The sequence below is a fragment of the Asterias rubens genome, chromosome 22, assembly GCF_902459465.1.
Source record: "Asterias rubens chromosome 22, eAstRub1.3, whole genome shotgun sequence".
Taxonomy (NCBI): Eukaryota; Metazoa; Echinodermata; class Asteroidea; order Forcipulatida; family Asteriidae; genus Asterias; species Asterias rubens.
This window is the reverse complement of record NC_047083.1, coordinates 1705764-1724669: the sequence shown is the minus strand read 5'-3', so window position 1 is coordinate 1724669 and position 18906 is coordinate 1705764. Positions and strand designations below refer to the sequence as shown.

Sequence of the window (18906 nt, the reverse complement as noted above, 5' to 3'; positions counted from 1 at the left end):
TCGAAAAAGTGTACAAGGCTATAGCCTTATGAACTTTTTGCTCGAAAAAGTGTACAAGGCTTGTGAACTTTTCGCTCGAAAAAGTGTACAAGGCTATAGCCTTATGAACTTTTTGCTTGAAAAACAAGTAACAAGGCTATAGCCTTATGAACTTTTTGCTCGAAAAAACTACAAGGCTATAGCCTTATGAACTTTTCACTCGAAAAAGTGTACAAGGCTATAGCCTTGTGAACTTTTCACTCGAAAAAACTACAAGGCTATAGCCTTATGATCTTTTCACTCGAAAAAACTACATGAACTTTTTGCTCGAAAAAACTACAAGGCTATAGCCTTATGAACTTTTTGCTTGAAAAAGTGTACAAGGCTTGTGAACTTTTCGCTCGAAAAAGTGTACAAGGCTTGTTAACTTTTCGCTCGAAAAAATGTACAAGGCTATAGCCTTATGAACTTTTTGCTCGAAAAAGTGTACAAGGCTTGTGAACTTTTCGCTCGAAAAAGTGTACAAGGCTTGTGAACTTTTCGCTCGAAAAAGTGTACAACTTTTCACTTATTCAAGCAAAAAATTGATAAGTACTATGAGCGAAAAGTTCATAATAGCCTTGTATAAATTTGAGCAATTTTTTTTAATTATACAAGGATATAGCCTTGTGTAATTATGATCAAAGTACAATGTACACAAGGCTATATATATTTTTGTGTATTTTGAGCAAAATTTGAGGACAAATTAGATAACAACACATTTTTGAGCAAAATCTGATAATAACACAAGGAAAAATAGCCTTACCGTTTTCATTATCGCTGCAGTGTGACTACTGTGTCAGCAGCAAATAGTGTTCTACAATTTCCAGCTAAGCAAAAACGAGCAGGTTACCAACCACATGTGATGTGGAATGGTATTTCGGCTGGTAACCTGACTCTGGTAAGCATGATTTTGAGTGTGTTTAGAGCAACTTTCTTTGCTGAAGCAACTCTATGAAGTTGCATTCTGGTAAAAACATGTTTCGGAATAAAATTTATTGCACTAACACTATCCAATTTTAAACTCAACCTCTTGGGATAATACTAAATTTATTTTCAAATCCAGACTCAAACATTTGAAAAAGATCAATAAAAAATGTTTACAAAAAAACCCAATAAGAATACAAGAATTGCAAACAAAACCTGAATGAAATTCAAATGTAAATACTCATTCCATACTGGCAGTCAGTTAATTACTTCAATAAGAATCCTGAGAAGTCACAAATAGATCTTAGCGTTCCAGAGTTATATATAAGAACTAGAGGGCGCACTGGCCTGTAACCGTGGCACTGCATGCGTGCATGCAGCCATTTTGTAAGTTGACAAAACAGCGTGTGTTTACACGGCCCGGTGTGAGGCCATTTTGTCGGTTGACAAAACAGGCAGCAATCGCGTATTGTTATCAACTGACGCTCTTCAACGTGTACTTCGTATTCAATGAATGTAAAAAGTTGTTACAAAATGTTGCGCATGTCTCCTTGCGGCCCCGTTGCATTTGTGCACGCAGCATCACCAGTTCCTCAGAAAATCCTACAATTGTCTATCAAGCTAAATCTATCAAGGAATCAAGATAAAAAGATCCCTTTTTTTTTTTAAGCAGTATCAAATTTCTGTCCATGGTGCTACATTGAGTGTAATTTAAAACTAGGTCTCTGAAGGAAACTAATAAATACCTATTAAAAATATACCGTAAAAAAATTAAAAGAACCTCTATTTTCGAGGTATGAGCAAGATTTGGTACTGACAGATTCAGAATCATTAAAAAGATAAAACTCACCTACACAAAAGAATCTACTACTACAGTCACTCAATCACCAATTCAAATTAAAAAAAAAACAGTTGATACAAAAAAGGATTTCTTTTTACTTGGTCTTTTTACTATCTACCTTCCCGTTTGAGGTAGATACTCCGTTCGAGGATTTCTTTCCCTCCGCTCTCTCCGCCTTGGGGAGGCGCTCTTTACGGATGTAGGCGTGGACGTAGAAGTTGATGAAGAGGGAGAAGATGGTGATGCCGTAGAGGATGCACGCCCACTGCATCCAGACAGGGAAGTCACACTGGAAATAGAGGGACTGTGTGGCGTGGATCAGACCAATCACAAACTGCGCCTGGAAAATCATTAACAGTAGTTGATAAGTTAGTTGAAGATTACCTGATCATATGATAAAAGAGCTAAACTGTTAGCCCTACTGGAAACAGAGGGACTGAACAAAGTGGATCAGACCAATCACAAGTCTGTGCGTTTTGATTGTTTTGTCATAGTTTTTCCTCTACGATGGCGGCTGGATGACGTCAATGCATAAGGTCTATCAATCACGGTGTGGTCATCTTGATTCGACTCCATTCCAACTCACTGCAACCAAACTGAGGCTAGACGAAATAACAGTCTGGTGCCATGCGCAATGAATGTTAACATTCATTACTGTGATTGGAAACAGGGAACACGACCAAGATGGTGACAGCGCGCTTAAGGTCTATACTTACAAATTGAAGCTGTGTGAGGTAGCGCTTCCACCAGAGGTACTTCTGCATTCTTGGTCCCATGGCAGCGAGGAGGTAGTACGAATACATAATTAGATGAATGAAAGAGTTCAACGTCCCACCAAACCACGCTAAAAAGAAAACGGAATGAGAGGAATTTTACTTTTAAAGACACTGGACACTATTGGTTATTGTCAAAGACAAGTTGTCTCACTTAATGTATCTCAACATATGCATAAAAAAACAAATCTGTGAAAATTTGAGCTCAATTGGTCGTTGAAGTTGCGAGATAATAATGAAAGAAAAAATACCCTGGTCACACGAAGTTGTGAGCTTTCAGATGCTTGATTTCGAGACCTCAAATTCTCAATTAGAGGTCACGAAAACAAATCCGTGGTAAATTAATTCTTTCTCGAAAACTATGTCACTTCAGAGGGAGCCTTTTCTCACAATGTTTCCCCCCATTACTCGTTACCAAGTAAGGTTTTATGCTTACAATTAATTTGAGTAATTACCAATAGTGTCCACTGCCTTTATTGGCATGATCAAAAGTGGTCGACTTCCCACATATTGACTAGCAATGAGGTAAATAGTGTACATCTATTCCCCCGAGGGACTCACTGGGGAGTATACAGCCCAAGCTGCCCTGGTTTAGAAGGCTTTTTAAAACACAATATCAACCTGCTCTCACAAGTACCTAGTTGTACCCCTGGGTGGAGAGAAGCAACTATGGTAAAGCATCTTGCTCAAGGACAAGAGTGTCACGACTGGGAGTCCAAACTACACTCCAATGACTTAGCCACTACGGTCACAAAACCAATCTCTGACCCTAATTTAACTTTTAGTTTGAACACTTACACTGTCCTCCGGCTACCCACTTCATACCGATCCACCAGAGACCAAACATACTGGCGTGATGATAAACATGGAGGAACGTAAGTTGACTATTCTTCTTCCTCAAGATAAAGAAGACAGTGTCTAACATTTCCACCAGCTTGGAGAAGTAGAACCACCATAGGGACTTTGCTATCTGTAAATGACATTTAAATCAATCAATCATTAAGTTAAGCCCTCAATACTGTCCGAAACTGTCCAAAAGTCCCAGACTTCAACTGCTTCAGTGCAAAAACATTGTATCACGATTGTGCGAAAACGAAAATGCTTTGCACAAAAGCGTCAGATCTTTGCACGTACTTAATTGTCAAATTTGGGCATAATGTAAAAGTTACATGATGTATATAGGATTTGAGGCATTGCATGGTGAGGTATCAATGTATATTTGGTTTGCGGAAACACCATGTGTGTACATGTATCTACTTGCCAGGTAGAGTTGTTCTTAGGGACAACTCTACCTGGCAAGTAGAGAACAACTCTACCTGGCAAGTAGATACACACATGGTGCTACCGCAAACCAAATATACAATGTAAAAGTTATTTTAGGATATTATACATATACAACGTTTTTGTACCGACCCAACGATTTAAAGAAATACGAGGAGAATAGTAAACTGCCCTTTCTAAATCATTTAGGGTAGCTCTAAGAAGAACAAAACTTCACCCCGTGGCTTAAAAAACGATTCATACGTGCAATTCAATATGCGATATGATATCATGACAGTCAACCCTCCTACTGTCTGACCATTTATTACCATCCACTGCGGTTTGATTGATAGATAAACTATGCCAGACATTGCCAGCCTACAGTATGGTAACATGATGAGAACACACAGCACAGTACACAGTCAACCCTCCTACTGTTTAACCATTCATTACCATCCACTGCGGTTTGATTGATAGATAAACTATGCCAGACATTGCCAGCCTACAGTATGGTAACATGATGAGAACGCACAGCACAGGACACAGTCAACCCTCCTACTGTTTAACCATTCATTACCATCCACTGCGGTTTGATTGATAGATAAACTATGCCAGACATTGCCAGCCTACAGTATGGTAACATGATGAGAACACACAGCACAGTACACAGTCAACCCTCCTACTGTCTGACCATTCATTACGATCCACTGCGGTTTGATTGATAGATAAACTATGCCAGACATTGCCAGACATGTATGGTAACATGATAAGAACGCACAGCACAGTACACAGTCAACCCTCCTACTGTTTAACCATTCATTACCATCCACTGCGGTTTGATTGATAGATAAACTATGCCAGACATTGCCAGCCTACAGTATGGTAACATGATGAGAACGCACAGCACAGTACACAGTCAACCCTCCTACTGTTTAACCATTCATTACCATCCACTGTGGTTTGATTGATAGATAAACTATGCCAGACATTGCCAGCCTACAGTATGGTAACATGTATAGTAACAGTATGGTAACATGAAAGGAACGCACAACACAGTACACAGTCAACCCTCCTACTGTCTGACCATTCGTTACCATCCACTGCGGTTTGATTGATAGATAAACTATGCCAGACATTGCCAGCCTACAGTATGGTAACATGAGAAGAACACACAGTACACAGTACACAGTTAACCCTCCTACTGTTTTACCACTCATTATCACCCACTGTGGCTTCGAATGTTATCCAAGCTACCCAACCCTGCAGGAAAGCAGACACCATACAGTACATGACTTACCCTGTGTTCAAATTCATTGTAACTGAAGACAACTGGCTGGCAGGTCAGACTATAACCAAGTTGATACCCGCAAATCACATTCTGAAAACAATAAACATCAATAAAAAACAAAAGTTAATTTATTTATTCTCATAAATACTATTTTGTTTGTTTAAAGATGCTCTTCCTCCAAGGGAACTTGGCACAAGGCGGTATAAACGCAAAGTTAGCAACAGCCAAGCTCTCTAACACAAACATTGGCTTTGATTGTGAGTTGCACAAATCACAAACTTGTGATTCAGTTGCTAGAAAACAATACTTAAATAAATATTTTAATCATTGTGAAACCATTGGTTAGCTTGGTGGGATTTGAACCAACATTCTTGTGATTGCGTGTCCTGCATCGTGGTATAAAATGCGGGAGGGGGAGTGAACCAAAATAAAAGTCTGCTAGCGAGGTTCAATAAAAACTTTTATAAAAAATCAAATATTGAAAGGTAGCGTCTTAGATTCTTTTCTTCAGAACTCACCTCTTTAAAAATATGAAACGATATTGCCATACACACGCAGTTATAGGCCATCATGGACCATTTGAGGGTGAAGGGTTCACGGTTGGCCATGACCTTTGGCCCCAACCAGACAATGAGTAAATAGAGCAGAACAATGCCGATTGTCCAACATGGGGAATCCAACAATAACCAGTCTGCCACACGGGGATCTAGGAATGAAGGGCAAAGAACAACAGAGCAAATTTAACATCTATTTTATAAATCGTTTGCAGCACCCACTGCTAAAACATAGGGATTCGAAATGCCTCCAGCCATCTCGGTGGTCTAATTGGTATTACACTGAGATCTAGAATTGCAAAGGTCAAGGGTTCGAATCCCACCCACGTAATATGCCTGTGATTCATTTTACAGAACTCGGGAAAGTACTGGGTATACAGTGCTTACACACATTGGTGTATATAGGTAAAAACCAAAATGAATTAATTTTTAAAGCAGATTTTAAATTTGCACTTAAGAACAAACGTACAGGCATATCATTACTCGGGTGGGAATCTAACCAACATAGTATTCAAGTAAGTATAACTTATAATACAAGTACATACGTATATAAACAAACTCTGTGCGGTAGAGGTGGAGGGGGGGGGGTGGGAGGGGAGGGGGGCAAGCAGAATTTTCCACTAGAAAACAGTATAGTTCTTGCATTTCAGAAATTTACCAATGGACCATAATACAAGACTGTATGGTGTAATGTTAATTTGTTAGTCGGCCAATTTTGATATTTTTATATCAAGTTGGTATTATGAGCCCATTTGTGTATTTGGAGTCATTAGACCTCAAGGCCTTCAACTTCGCTATGGACCGTTCCGGCTTTCCACTAAGCTCCGCCCACCACGCACGTGAGCAAGACACGTGTCAAGCACTCCCAATGACATTCAGCACGATTCTGCCGCGCATGCCAAATAATTATACGCGCACGCATGGCCGTGTTTGTCCGACCACAATCATTGACTGTGATTGGTAAAATGGGTGAACGCGCACAGTTTGATTGACGGGCCGGAACGGTCCATTGGAAGGGCACAGGGCACAGCAATTTCTCTCTGGTAAGGGGCACCGCATTTGGAACTTTGCAAAGGGCATCACAGCAAAAGTACAGGGCATCACGGCAATTGCTGTGGGTACCATGGGTGCCGTTGGCTATTCCGAGGCCTGAGCCTCAGAGCTCAAAATGAATACTGGACTACAGGCCCGCGGCCAGTGTTGCTTCGGGCAAGTAAACTCATGACCGGACAAGTCTAGTGGGCTTGTCTCTATCAATAGACCAATTCGACGCGCACCGGGCGCGCAAGTGTTGAGCACCGCGCGCCATTTGCTGCGGTGTCTTCAGATTGTGCTCAAAAAGACACCGTACATGTAGATGGTAATTTTCAATAGAGGGCGCTACCAATTTTGTTTCGGCGGATTGTTCTATAGAACTCATTACCTAACATGCTTAACTGTTTAGTAGACCTATCATTTTTAACATTTTCAAAACATTTAATAATAATAATAATAACCCTTTTTTACAAGAGATTTTCACACCCGGAGGGCGTCCAAAAGCGCTTCACGTTATTACCCCTGGTCACTGGGCCTTAATTCATTCCTTAAACCATCTCAGCTCCCTGGTGGGGAGTATGACAGCCATGTGCAACATTATGCGCTCCTCGGCTAAATCACCCACAAGAACCATCTGTGCCCTCACAGGTACCCATTTACCCCCGGGTGCAGAGAAGCAATTATAGTCAACAATCTTGCTCAGGGACACAAGTGTCACGACAGGGATTCAAACCCACACTCTGCTGAACAGAAGCACCAGAGGTTGAGTTCGGTGCTCTTATCCGCTCGGCCAAGACACCCCAAAATGTTGACTTTGAGTCCCATAAATGTCTTGCAATTTTGCTGGAAACTGAAGAATTAACACTCACCACTTAGTGTCAGGGTGTGCAGATAAAACTTGTATAGATGGTCGACCTTGTCCGCAATAATCTCCATGATTGCGCTTGGATTGTGTTGCCGTGGTTACTGATGGAAACAATCCCGCCAACAGTTTAGCCGATAATTGCTGAAAGTAAAAAATTATTATACATAATTATGGCACACTGGTAACAGACTGGACAAACCTCACGCTAATTCAAACATTAAAACCTGATACAGTTCACAAATTTCTTCACAAATCTGGGCCAGTTTCATGGCTCTGCTAACCTCAGACTACGGGCTTACCATCCAAGTTCTATGGGGTGCAGTAAGTAAGCACAGCATTCTGGGATAAGCAGAGACATGACATTGGACCCTGAGAGTTGTTTGTTGTGTGTCAGATAATAGAGCAAAGACAGTAAAGATGAAGTCCTTGCTCTATCGTATAATGTCTATGGCCATCACATTTGGGAGAAAAGAAATTTTCCAAAAATTCAAACATTGTATTGTACATGAAAAAAAAAATTAATTTACAAACCACATTCAATCTAAACATGCATGCCAAGAAGATCTTATACTTTCCCCCCCGAGTCCTTCAAAATTATCCAGAGGATTTCAGATGATTTTGAATGTAAAATATTCTGACATTTGAATCTGCTTTAGAGGAAGCAGTGATCCTACCTCTTCTCAGTTAGATTTTTTGAAGGGTCTGGATCCGACATAACCCAAAATTTGTGACTGGTTGAGTTTGGAGATTAAGGGCGGGGAAAAAAACATTGCCAATAATGTCACATCACATACCCAGACAAAGAAACCAGCTGCCTTCTTCTGGTATAATAAGTAACATGCACACATCCAATGGTTGGAAAGGCTCTCATTGTACAAAACATGTGTGTGGCACATTGGGGTTTGGTGCACATTGTTGTCATGGGTGACTGTGCCTGTGCAAATAGCTCATAAAAGCCAGGTGTGTGCCTAACTAACCAGACGGACTCTTATGGTTGTTCCCAAGGATGACCTAGGTATTGATTGAGCTCATTAAAGGAACACAGTTTATAAAATGCATGGTTAGAAAGATGTTTTAAAAGTAGAATACAATGATCCACACAAATTTGCCTCGAAATTGCATGGTTTCCTTTTTAGTTTGCAAAATAACACGGTCAGCCATTTATAAATTTGACTCCCATAAATGGCCGAATGGTTTGTCGACGATGTAAAAGGACAACCGTGGGTTGAATTGGCGAAAAAGCAATATAGCGACACCCCGAAAGGTCCATTTCACCCAGATAAAGATAGCACCATAGATTAAAGTCATGGAGTAGACCCAGTAACTAGGGCGTTGTGTACTCCTTTTTTTTTTTATGTTCAAGTTGTCATAATCGGTTGTACCGATAATGATACAATTTTTATATCGGTCGTACCATGGTCGTACCGATAATGCTAAAATTTTGAAAAAGGAGTACAGCGCCCCAGTTTACTGGGTCTAGTCATATGAAGTTTATTTGTGTGCAGTGCATTGTACAACACAAGGTTCAACTGGACTGCATATAATGGGTTTTTTTTGTGGTAGGCCAACTTAGTACTTGTTTTTTGTTTGCACAATTCAAGAGTGTAAAAGATAAGTGGCAATACAATAGGGTGCCTACAATAGTATCTGTGCATATTTGGAGAGTGACAATATTGTATTGCTTGACCCCGGGCGACCTTGGGTAGAGAGGTCACACAAACAAACATGCAGTGGAGACCTGCTCAATGCAAATTTGTTGTTAAGAGCAACTCAAACAAAAACTGTTTGGTGTTTTTTTTATAAAGTCACCCATAAACCAGCAGACACAATTGGAAGTGTAGGGAATGTTGCAGGGAAAGAATTCATTAACAATTTTACATTTATGATCTAGCAAAGAATTGTGAACGGACAAGTTTTGTGCAAACACTGCTGTGCTTTTTGAGGCTAAGCAATTGATGCATTTTGCTTTTCTATAAATAAGAAGAGAATTCTTTATGGATTGGCCTTATTTGTATTACAAAATTAAAGCCATTGGACCCTTTCGGTTCAGAAAAAAACAAAAAAGTTCACAGATTTACAAATAACTTGCAGGGTTTACAGAAGGTAATGGTGAAAGACTTCTCTTGAAATATTATTCCATGAAATGCTTTACTTTTTGAGAAAACAGCAAAACAATATAAATTCTTGTTAACGAGAATTACGGATTTATTTTAAATACATGTCATGACACAGCGAAACGCGCGGAAACAAGGGTGGGTTTTTCCGTTGTTTTCTCCCGACTCCGATGACCGATTGAGCCTAAATTTTCACAGGTTTGTTATTTGATATAGAAGTTGTGGTACACAAAGTGTGGGCCTTGGACAACACTGTTTACCGAAAGGGTCCAATAGCTTTAAACATTGTTGTTTGTTTGACAAAATCACATCCATCCTGGAATGACCTTTTTGATGCCATATATTATTAGAGTTTCAAAAGTTCTACTACAAAGCCAGCAAACTTAGCACTCTTTCTCCGAATAAGGACAATTTGTTAGTTGTGCCTACCTAATGAATGTATCCTACCATACCAACTATAATTTTAATAATTCACGAGTCATTATATTTTTTTTAATAGTTAATCGATCTGCCGGCTCCAAGTCATTTTCTCTAGCGTGCCGAAGGAATGGAACAAATTACCCAAACTCATCAGGGAATCATCTTCTACTGCCATTTAAACAAAAAATCAAAACCTACTTCTTCAGTCAGCCTCGTCATTTAGTGTTTTTTTTCTTTCCTTGCTTTGTTCTTGTTAAAATTATTGTTCTGTGCTAAAAAAAAAAGGCGCTATAGAAATACCTAAATTATTATATTAAATTATTATAAAACAGTATTCTTGAACTTTTTGAATTAAAATCATAAATTTATTATTATTAAATTAATAGTCACTCAGTCATAGTATATTATTAGGTTTTTAATAATTATGACTCATCATAAAAAGTCGTGGCCCTATATATAAACTATTTATAATTTTTATGTATTTACATTAGCTCACGTTAGTGAAGTCCAGTTAGACCGCATCTAGTGTAGCATTCTTAGCATACCAATAATCAATTCCCATGAAGGCACACCAGGGAGTTTTGGCCGCGAGGACCCGAGAATCTATAGGGCAGCGCCCGCGTGTGGGCACCGCTAGACCATACCGTACACACACGCTTTAACACGGCAGGCTGTCCAACGAATACACGCCATGCCATGGCCAAGATCCAACCGGTGAGAAGTTGGTTTCACGTTTGACATTTGGACATTGGACAAACACGAACAAATAACAAGTAGACTTTGGTGTAAAACATATGTTTTATGACTCACCCTTTTTCCGAAGAATGACTGTAGTTGTGACTTTGAAAAAACCTCCAGATAATGTTTATTTATGGGTCCATTGTTCAACAGAAATTCAGAAGGAACTGTCCAGCGACGTTTACACGTGCGGAATCCCCAGGTATGTGAGAGCTAATTACGTTATTGACCAATGATAATCTTCGTTATATAAACGACAGGCAAAGCCACGGAGGTTGTTTATCTCTTATCAATCAAACCATTGGTCGGTTTTGTCCGCGTACCCATGGCTGTGTGGAAAGCCGCGCCTAGACCAGTTCATTTTTCAAATAGGGGTAATAATGATTTCAACAAACCAAATGTCACAATCAAATGCCGCAATTTTATCAAATTTTTGTTAATAAAAAATGATTTTGTAAACTGATCATCCAGTTAATAAGCATAATAAAAAAAATTTTATTTGTCTAGTTATAAACTAAAAAAACTAAAACAATAGCTCTATGTTAGTGGTACCCTGTTGTAAAACTGACGCTCCCATCACCTTTGACCTAAAAGGCATGTTAACGTTTATATTGACTACTCAACTGTGTTACAACCGGTGTTTGAGACCACAAGTAAAGCCGCTAAAAATGGTAAGTAAAAACATTAGTTTAAATGGTTTGTTAGTGTGAGAGGGCGGGTAAATAGTTTAGAATAATATGCCATACTTTCCGCTTAATAATAAGGCACGGCATCGTTTAATCAGCCGCTAGCTTTTGCTGAGGAAAATAACACACGTTACACTTTACATTAGACAACTTGGTTCCGTTCCATAGCTAGTGCTGTCATGGTCTGTGTGTGTGTACTGTGGGGACACCGCGCGGCGCCGCCGGCAGCGGAAGTTGGAAAACTTTTAATTAAATTTTTATCAAAATGTTTGTGCTTGCGGAAATTAAATTCTCCCTCATCAACAAAAGTAACGCCTAAAACTGAAACAAAATTTGTTTTTTGTAAAAGTATAAACTAAAGACAGGATCTGCTTTAATTTCAATGGGAGACTTTCTGGGACGATAGAGGGCAGCAGACTTACCGGGTAAATCCATTGTTCTCAGAATTATGCGCATGTTCAGAACTACGTAAACAATGGAAATTTACCCGGTATGTCTGCTGCCACCTAGCGTTGGAAAGTCTCCTATTGGCCTCTCTGCAAATGCGGAAAAAAGGATGAGTTATCAAAATATCACCCCTCGGCCTCGTGATACCCTTGATCTTGATTAGAACAATAGGATCACCCCATCACTTTAGATCAGAGATCACTCAGGTGATCGTCGTCAGTATACTGCCCACATCATACATTACACGTATCATTTGATAAACTGAATAGCATTTACAAAAAACATTTGGCAATTGCAGATTGGATTGGTAGCGTAAACTTTATCATGTTTATAAAGTAAGCGAGAGAGAGTGCATGATAGAGAGAATCCTAAACAAAATTATTATAATATTACTAATAATAATAGCCCATGGATATTATGTAAATATTTGGTTTTTATAATCCAGTTAACAAAGGTGTTCTTTTTTCTTGTCTTCATCCCCCAAAACAAATAGCCAAAATAACAGAATCTTTGTGTGAAATTTTGTTATTATCTATTTTTGTATAGTTTATTCCCAATACAATAGTCAGATAAGCATTTATAGTACAAATTACCGTTTCATACCATGTACCGCAGAACATTTGCAAAGCTTTTGGTCTATGAATAACCCAGATCGGCAAGCCATTTTCAAGACTGTTTGAACTGTCAGCTTATAAAATGTCATTCCTTGTTATCAAATTTTATTTTTTACATATTTTGTTTCTCAACAGAAAAACTTTTTGTGAGCGGATTACCGATTAGTAAAAAGGTCACAAAAGAGTTCTAGCGCTTTCAGGTGCCTACTTTCTTCATTTCTTGGAGCGATAATCTTGTGTAATTTACAAAATTACACCATCACCATGTCCGGTTTAGTCGAGTACGCCAAGGAGATGGTCCTATGGGCAGACAGCGTAGCTGGTAAGTAAGAATCTAGACTAAACAAACTATCCTCCCAACGATCGCAGACTTGCCCAAATTCATAGAGCTGCTTCAGCACAAATTGTAGCTAAGTACATTATCCTTACCAGAGAATAAGGTTACCAGTCAAAATACCATTCCAGAAGTATTATCTGTGACTGGTATCCTGTTTCATTATGCTAAGCCCTAAATTTCGAAGCACCATTTTCTGCTTAAGCAGCTCTATGAACTTAGGGTCCTAGAGAGGTTGCCAAAATTCAGAGGAACTTGTTTCAATTCAGCATGCTGAAGCTAAGCTTCCAAAGTTTATGTTCAGATTGGGTTCTTAAAATTTTATACAATCCCTGGAGAACCCTGTAAGTAACCTTGATTTTTGGCTAAGCGGAATTATTTTGTGCTAAGCTAACTTCTTTTTTGCATTCTACTTTACTTGCGTTCTATTTAACTTGCATTCTGCAGCTATATAAATTTAAAGACAAATGGAGATTAAAACAATATACATTATCTAAAAGTAATAATTCATTTTCTTTTTTGGGTCTTTAGATCCAAGAACCAAGGACTGGTTCTTTGTGCAAAGTCCGGTGCAACCTTACAGCCTGGTTATGGTGTACTTGCTAGTGGTGTGGTGGGGGCCAAAGTACATGGCGGACCGTAAACCCTTTGATCTGAAGTACTTAATGATGGCGTATAATCTGTCATTGGTTGTTCTCTCGGTCTACATGTTTAAAGAGGTAGGCTTGGTATGGTTTAAAGTAAGTGAGGGTTTTTGATGACACCGTGTAAAAAGTAGTAGTGGTGGCTCTGAGAAGGGAAGGTACACATGACATTTGGTATTTACTCAAAACAGGTATTAACTTAAGAACTGACTTGGTTTACGAGCATTGAAGAGCTGTTGGTAGTATAAAACATTGTGAGAAAGGACTCCCTCTGAAGTAGTGTAGATTTTGAAATAGAGGTAATTTCTCACTAAAATAATAGAAGACTTCTAAGTTCTAGCTAGAAGTCTTTTATTCCTATCTCAAAGCACACAAATTCAACCAACAAGGGTGTTTTTTCTTTCATCGTTATCTCCCAACTCCGATGACCAATTGAGCTCAAATTTTCACAGGTTTGTTATTTTATGCATATGTTGAGATACATCAAGTGAGAACACTGGTCTTTGCCAATTACCAACAGTGTACCTTCACTTTAAGTAAGTGAGGTTTTTGGTGACACCATGTAAAAAGTAGTAGCGGTGGCTCTGAGAAGAGCCCGTTTGTACTGATTGACATTTCGGTCTGTGTTCTTTGACCCGACTCTGCTGTGTGTGTGAGCTTAAACGAACTAAAAATAACTTATCGCAAATACTGAGGTGCAAGCTGGTCTAGGTAGCCATCCTAGACCAGCATGCACCTCATTCAACAGTTAGCGCTCGCGCATGGTTTCATTTTTACCAAAAATAAATATAATAATAATTAATAATGATAATAACAAAAATTATTTTTGTTTGTTTTATGTTTCCGTAGTTCTTGGTCACATCTATTCTCAACCCAAACTTCAATTCTGTATGTGAACCGGTTGACTATTCTGACGACCCAATGGCTCTCAGGGTAAGTTATGCTAAGCGTACTAGCGCTTTACTAAGCAGATATTGCTCACCACCCTAGATACACATACCGTTGTTAGCATGCCTCATGCTTTACTGTTTGAATTCTATTGAAACAAGAATACTTGAGCACTGCTCAAGGAGACGCAACAGCAGAGTTAAAAATGATTAAATCTTTTCTTTTCTCATAGTTGGCTTCTGTCTGCTGGTGGTTTTATATCTCCAAGGTCATTGAACTTTTGGACACGGTGAGTGAACGAGTAGCATTTAAAAACATTTTGATCAACACTAAAAAAAGCTCTGCTATTTGGACTTATAAACAAGTCTTTTAACTTGTCTGGCCCAACTTCTTGAACTGACCTGACCTGACCTGACCTGACCAGGGTACTAGGTAAAAAGTAGTGATCCGGATGTAACCTGGCCTTGTGTACACAAAGCATTTCCTTAATAAAGAAGTATTTTGTTGTGAACACCAACCACACTTGGCTTCTACAGGAGTTGCTTAGAAAGAAAACTTCTTCATTTTTAGAAATAAAAACAAATAGTTGTATTATTAATTTTGGTTTTTACCCATACACCGATGTGTGTTAGCACTGTATACTCAGTACTTTCCTGAGTCCTGTGAAAAAAATATCACGGGCATGTTACTCGGGTGGGATTCGAACCCACGACCCTTGCCATTCTAGAGCAGTGTCTTACCAACTAGACTACCGAGGTTGCCCGGTAGCTAGAGGCAGTTCGAATCATACATGTTCTATGTTTTGGCAGCGGGTACCGCAACGATATAATGGATGTTAAATTTGCATCGGGATAAAGAATATTAATTTTGGTTTTTACCCTATCTCGGCCTCTTTTTACACTTTAATCATGTTTTTTATGGCAAAACAGCTTATTTTGGGTTTTGCTTTTCAGTCACAAGCTAAAAAGGGCCCTGCTGGGTCCTCTGGTAAAAGAACAGCCACACCTCTTTCTGACTTTTCAACAATGTTATATTATGTGTGTCTTTCTAGGTCATTTTTATCCTCCGGAAGAAGAACAGCCAGGTTTCCTTCTTGCATGTCTATCATCACTCTACAATGGTGATGCTGTGGTGGGTCGGAGTACGTTGGGTTGCGGGGGGAAACAGTAAGTTAGAGAATTTAAAAAGTATAGACGATGTGACCTGTGACATCACGTGTTTACTAAAGAGCCACAGAGCCTGGACTTCCTGCAGGCACGATTTGTACACAGCCTAATGGAATAAAACATAAAATCTTATATTTTATGGAGATTGCACTGTCTAATTCCTGTCAACTTTTGATATGATGAAAGGGGCACATCTCAAAGCCTTTACTTTCATAAATCTTGGATTTATGAGGAAATTATGACACAAAATGTCAACTTTCCCATAGGACCTGTGTAGTATCTTGCCTGCCAGAATTCACAAACAAAAGCACAAGGTCACACTTATTGTTAACAAAGTTCACATGGTCTATACCGTTGGTTTTTGGAACTGCCAACCGTTTTAATCCTATATAAATGTAGACTTGTAGAAATGTAGAAATGTAGAAAATTTCATTTCAAAAGGTGGTTATATTATTTTTGAGATATCGCTGAAAAATCCAGAGCGAATATCCACATGCAGTAAGAATAATCCCTAGTAGGAATACACAATCTCAGATGCGTTCTTAGATTCAAATTTTGTGGCATAAAAACTGATATAAATTTCCACAACCTCATTACTTCAAAGTGAAATGTTTCTCAAAATGCTTTGTACTATCAAAAGCTGCTGTAGGCTTCTAACAAAAGGTTTTTATTGGCATTAATTTTAAGAGTGATTTCCAAATTATACCTTCCCTTTAAACTGAAAATTGTGGAACGTGCGGAAATTAAGGTCAGTATGGTTGACACAGGAAGTCAGGAAACATAATCTTATCAATTCTGTTTAAAAGGATGTCGTTGCATTTTGCAAAGAAAAACAAAAAGTGTTGACTTAACTTTCACTACCTGGGGAACTCTGACTGAAATTTGAGAAGTGCACTGGACGCCATTGCAGTTGGCAACTCTTTTGATGCAACAGTAGATCATGCAGACAATGATCATTACTATCAATGATCAATGCAATGATGTAACAGAAAGCATCGCTTGCCAAAATGGTGCCAAGGCGTATTTCACGTTCAAACAATAACTTGTGCTTTCGACACTCTAAAATCTTTGGACATAAAGCCATAAAATGAAATTCTGTGCCTGTTTAAAAGAAAAAAAATTGTGTTTCTTTTTTGTTTACAGCATACTCTGGTGCTATGGTGAACTGTCTCATCCACACCCTAATGTACTCGTATTACTTCTTAACAGCCCTTGGGCCAAGCATCCAGCCATTCTTATGGTGGAAGAAATATCTAACATCCCTGCAACTGGTAAGACACATTTATGTATGGATATTGTGTTGTGGAGAGTGTTCAGATATGAACGCTTAAATCAGAAAAGAGTGAAAAGCACCATTCTGAAATGCGTTTATAACTTTTTAGTTGCCAATGTGGGCCTGCGGTTTGTGAAACCGTTTAGCAGATGTCTGGCAGGAATAGAAAAAGCAGCACCACAATATTGAGCTCATAAAGCCTGTAAGCACAAAAAACGTTTGCTGAACAAAAGTATATTACCAGCCAAAACGCCACATACATGTAGTTACCATTGCTGCCACTGGTACCCCAGTCGTTTCTTGCTCAGCCAAGAAATTTGCTAAGCAGAATTTTCAGCTTAATAAAATTGGGCCCAAGTCGCTGCTTGTTTTCCTCAAACACTTATTACATCCATTTTGAATTCTTCCTTTCCACCTCAGATCCAGTTTTTCGGGATCATGATCCACAGCTTCGCCGTTTTATACCATGATTGCGGTTTTCCCCGACCCTACGTCTACTGTCTGATGGCCTACCTTCTCAGTCACATCATTCTCTTCACCAACTTCTACCGTAAGAGCTACAGTGGCAAGAAAGCGAAAGGCAAAGCATCCGGGGAGACTACCGAGCAACGAGAAGACAACGGAAGGTATAACCTTCGTAAGAGACCTGGTAAAAAGTAGGGGGTTTTCACTGTAGCCCTTTTCATGCTGTATTTATCATCCCTGTGTGGAATCCAGACTTTTCTTTACCCCATGGTCACCCCGGCGAACCTTCACACTGTATTGGTGTTCCTATTCCATTGGGTTCTGGTTGGACCTGTGGTATAGTGATCATTGTGTGAAAAGGCTGGCCGTTTCAACCCTGGGGATTTGAGTAGTGTGAAAAGGGCTTTTCACTGTCAAAATCGTATACCATCCAACTTTTTAAAAAAAAACATAGCTCTTGATTCAGAGTGGGTTTTGATCTAAAAGTACTCCAACTTCATGCATAATCTACCACAAAAAATAAAACTTTGGAAGGGGGAAATCCTGATAATATATCTTATTCAAAAAGAGAAAAACAAAGTTCCTGCCGAGAACAACTAAAGCAGGGGACCACTTGAATACAGTGTTCTAGACATGTTAATTCGGCTGGTATCCAGTCCACCACACTTGGCTGGTAATGGTATAACACGTTCGTGGTACACTTGTCATTAATTTTGGGAAGACAATCAAAAGTATTTCTGTATAAATTTGTTTTGAGTGTAAGTGCAAGAAAATGTGCACATATATATATACTGTGTTTTATTTTATGTTTTCTATCACACAATTTTCAATTGCCAAACAAATATTTGAAATAGTCTGAAATTCTAGCAATTTGTTCCAAACAACTTTAATTATTTGTAAAATTTGTTATAGTAAGCTAATTTTAATTTTGTTATTTTCATCCGCAAAATATACTTCTTAAATCCACTTATTCGTCAAATCCACGGAAAATATTTTTTTTTTTTTTAACAGTTTTAGGCATCAAACTATAGTATATTCAAACGACCGAACTAGTGCATACACTTGGTTAGTTGTAAATGTCATCAATAATTTGAGCCACAAGTTGTGTCAAAGGTTGAAGTTCAATGCACCGAAGTTGTCAGGGTAGATTTAATGTAGACTTGATTCAAGTCTTAGATTGCGGTTATTCTTGTGCATCTCAGCCAAGAAAACAACCCCCACATTTAAATTAGCTATCACACACCCTATCTCGCAATCTCTGTAGGCTAAATAACGAAGAAAGATCACAAGAGGGCGCTGTTTGTAGCAACTATCAGGACGACTAAAAAGCCACGATCTAAGACTTGGAACCAAGTCTAGATTTAATGAGACACACCTTTATGAGTCTCTGGAAGTTTGTGTGTGAATATTTATGTACTTTTTCTAGTATTTGTATTTCTATTCCATTTTGAGTGATACAAAAATGGATTACTTTGAAGTATTATAAAATAGTCTTTCTTACATCACATCTACCAGACTTGATACATTCTTAAGTCTTAGGACAAGTTAGTTTTTCC

At 38.8% G+C, this 18906-nt stretch overlaps 2 protein-coding genes across 2 annotated transcripts; one reads left to right on the top strand and one right to left on the bottom strand.

Moving 5' to 3' along the window:
- Positions 1-495: 495 nt before the first annotated feature.
- On the bottom strand, positions 496-11027 carry LOC117305467 (elongation of very long chain fatty acids protein 4-like). Its single transcript, XM_033790335.1, has 7 exons — positions 10906-11027; positions 7566-7702; positions 5626-5813; positions 5117-5197; positions 3358-3529; positions 2503-2630; positions 496-2126 (listed from the first exon to the last, which is right to left on the bottom strand). Exons 2-7 carry the CDS (start codon positions 7630-7632, stop codon positions 1881-1883), a joined length of 882 nt encoding a protein of 293 aa, XP_033646226.1. The 5' UTR covers positions 7633-7702; positions 10906-11027; the 3' UTR covers positions 496-1880.
- Positions 11028-11437: 410 nt separating this feature from the next.
- Positions 11438-17630, top strand: LOC117305198 (elongation of very long chain fatty acids protein 4-like). Its single transcript, XM_033790013.1, has 8 exons — positions 11438-11504; positions 12716-12902; positions 13446-13633; positions 14408-14491; positions 14679-14735; positions 15498-15612; positions 16756-16883; positions 17306-17630. The coding sequence occupies exons 2-8, from the start codon at positions 12845-12847 to the stop codon at positions 17543-17545; spliced, it is 870 nt and encodes a 289-aa protein (XP_033645904.1). The 5' UTR covers positions 11438-11504; positions 12716-12844; the 3' UTR covers positions 17546-17630.
- Positions 17631-18906: the final 1276 nt, after the last annotated feature.

Coding starts and splice junctions, on each gene's coding strand:
- LOC117305467 (XM_033790335.1), bottom strand. CDS start 7,632: ATGGAGATTATTGCGGACAAGGTCGACCATCTATACAAGTTTTATCTG. Junction 5,198..5,625: donor CGTTTCATATTTTTAAAGAG/GTGAGTTCTGAA, acceptor TATTGTTTTCAG/AATGTGATTTGCGGGTATCA. Junction 3,530..5,116: donor ACAATGAATTTGAACACAGG/GTAAGTCATGTA, acceptor TGTCATTTACAG/ATAGCAAAGTCCCTATGGTG.
- LOC117305198 (XM_033790013.1), top strand. CDS start 12,845: ATGTCCGGTTTAGTCGAGTACGCCAAGGAGATGGTCCTATGGGCAGAC. Junction 13,634..14,407: donor CGGTCTACATGTTTAAAGAG/GTAGGCTTGGTA, acceptor ATGTTTCCGTAG/TTCTTGGTCACATCTATTCT. Junction 14,492..14,678: donor ACGACCCAATGGCTCTCAGG/GTAAGTTATGCT, acceptor CTTTTCTCATAG/TTGGCTTCTGTCTGCTGGTG.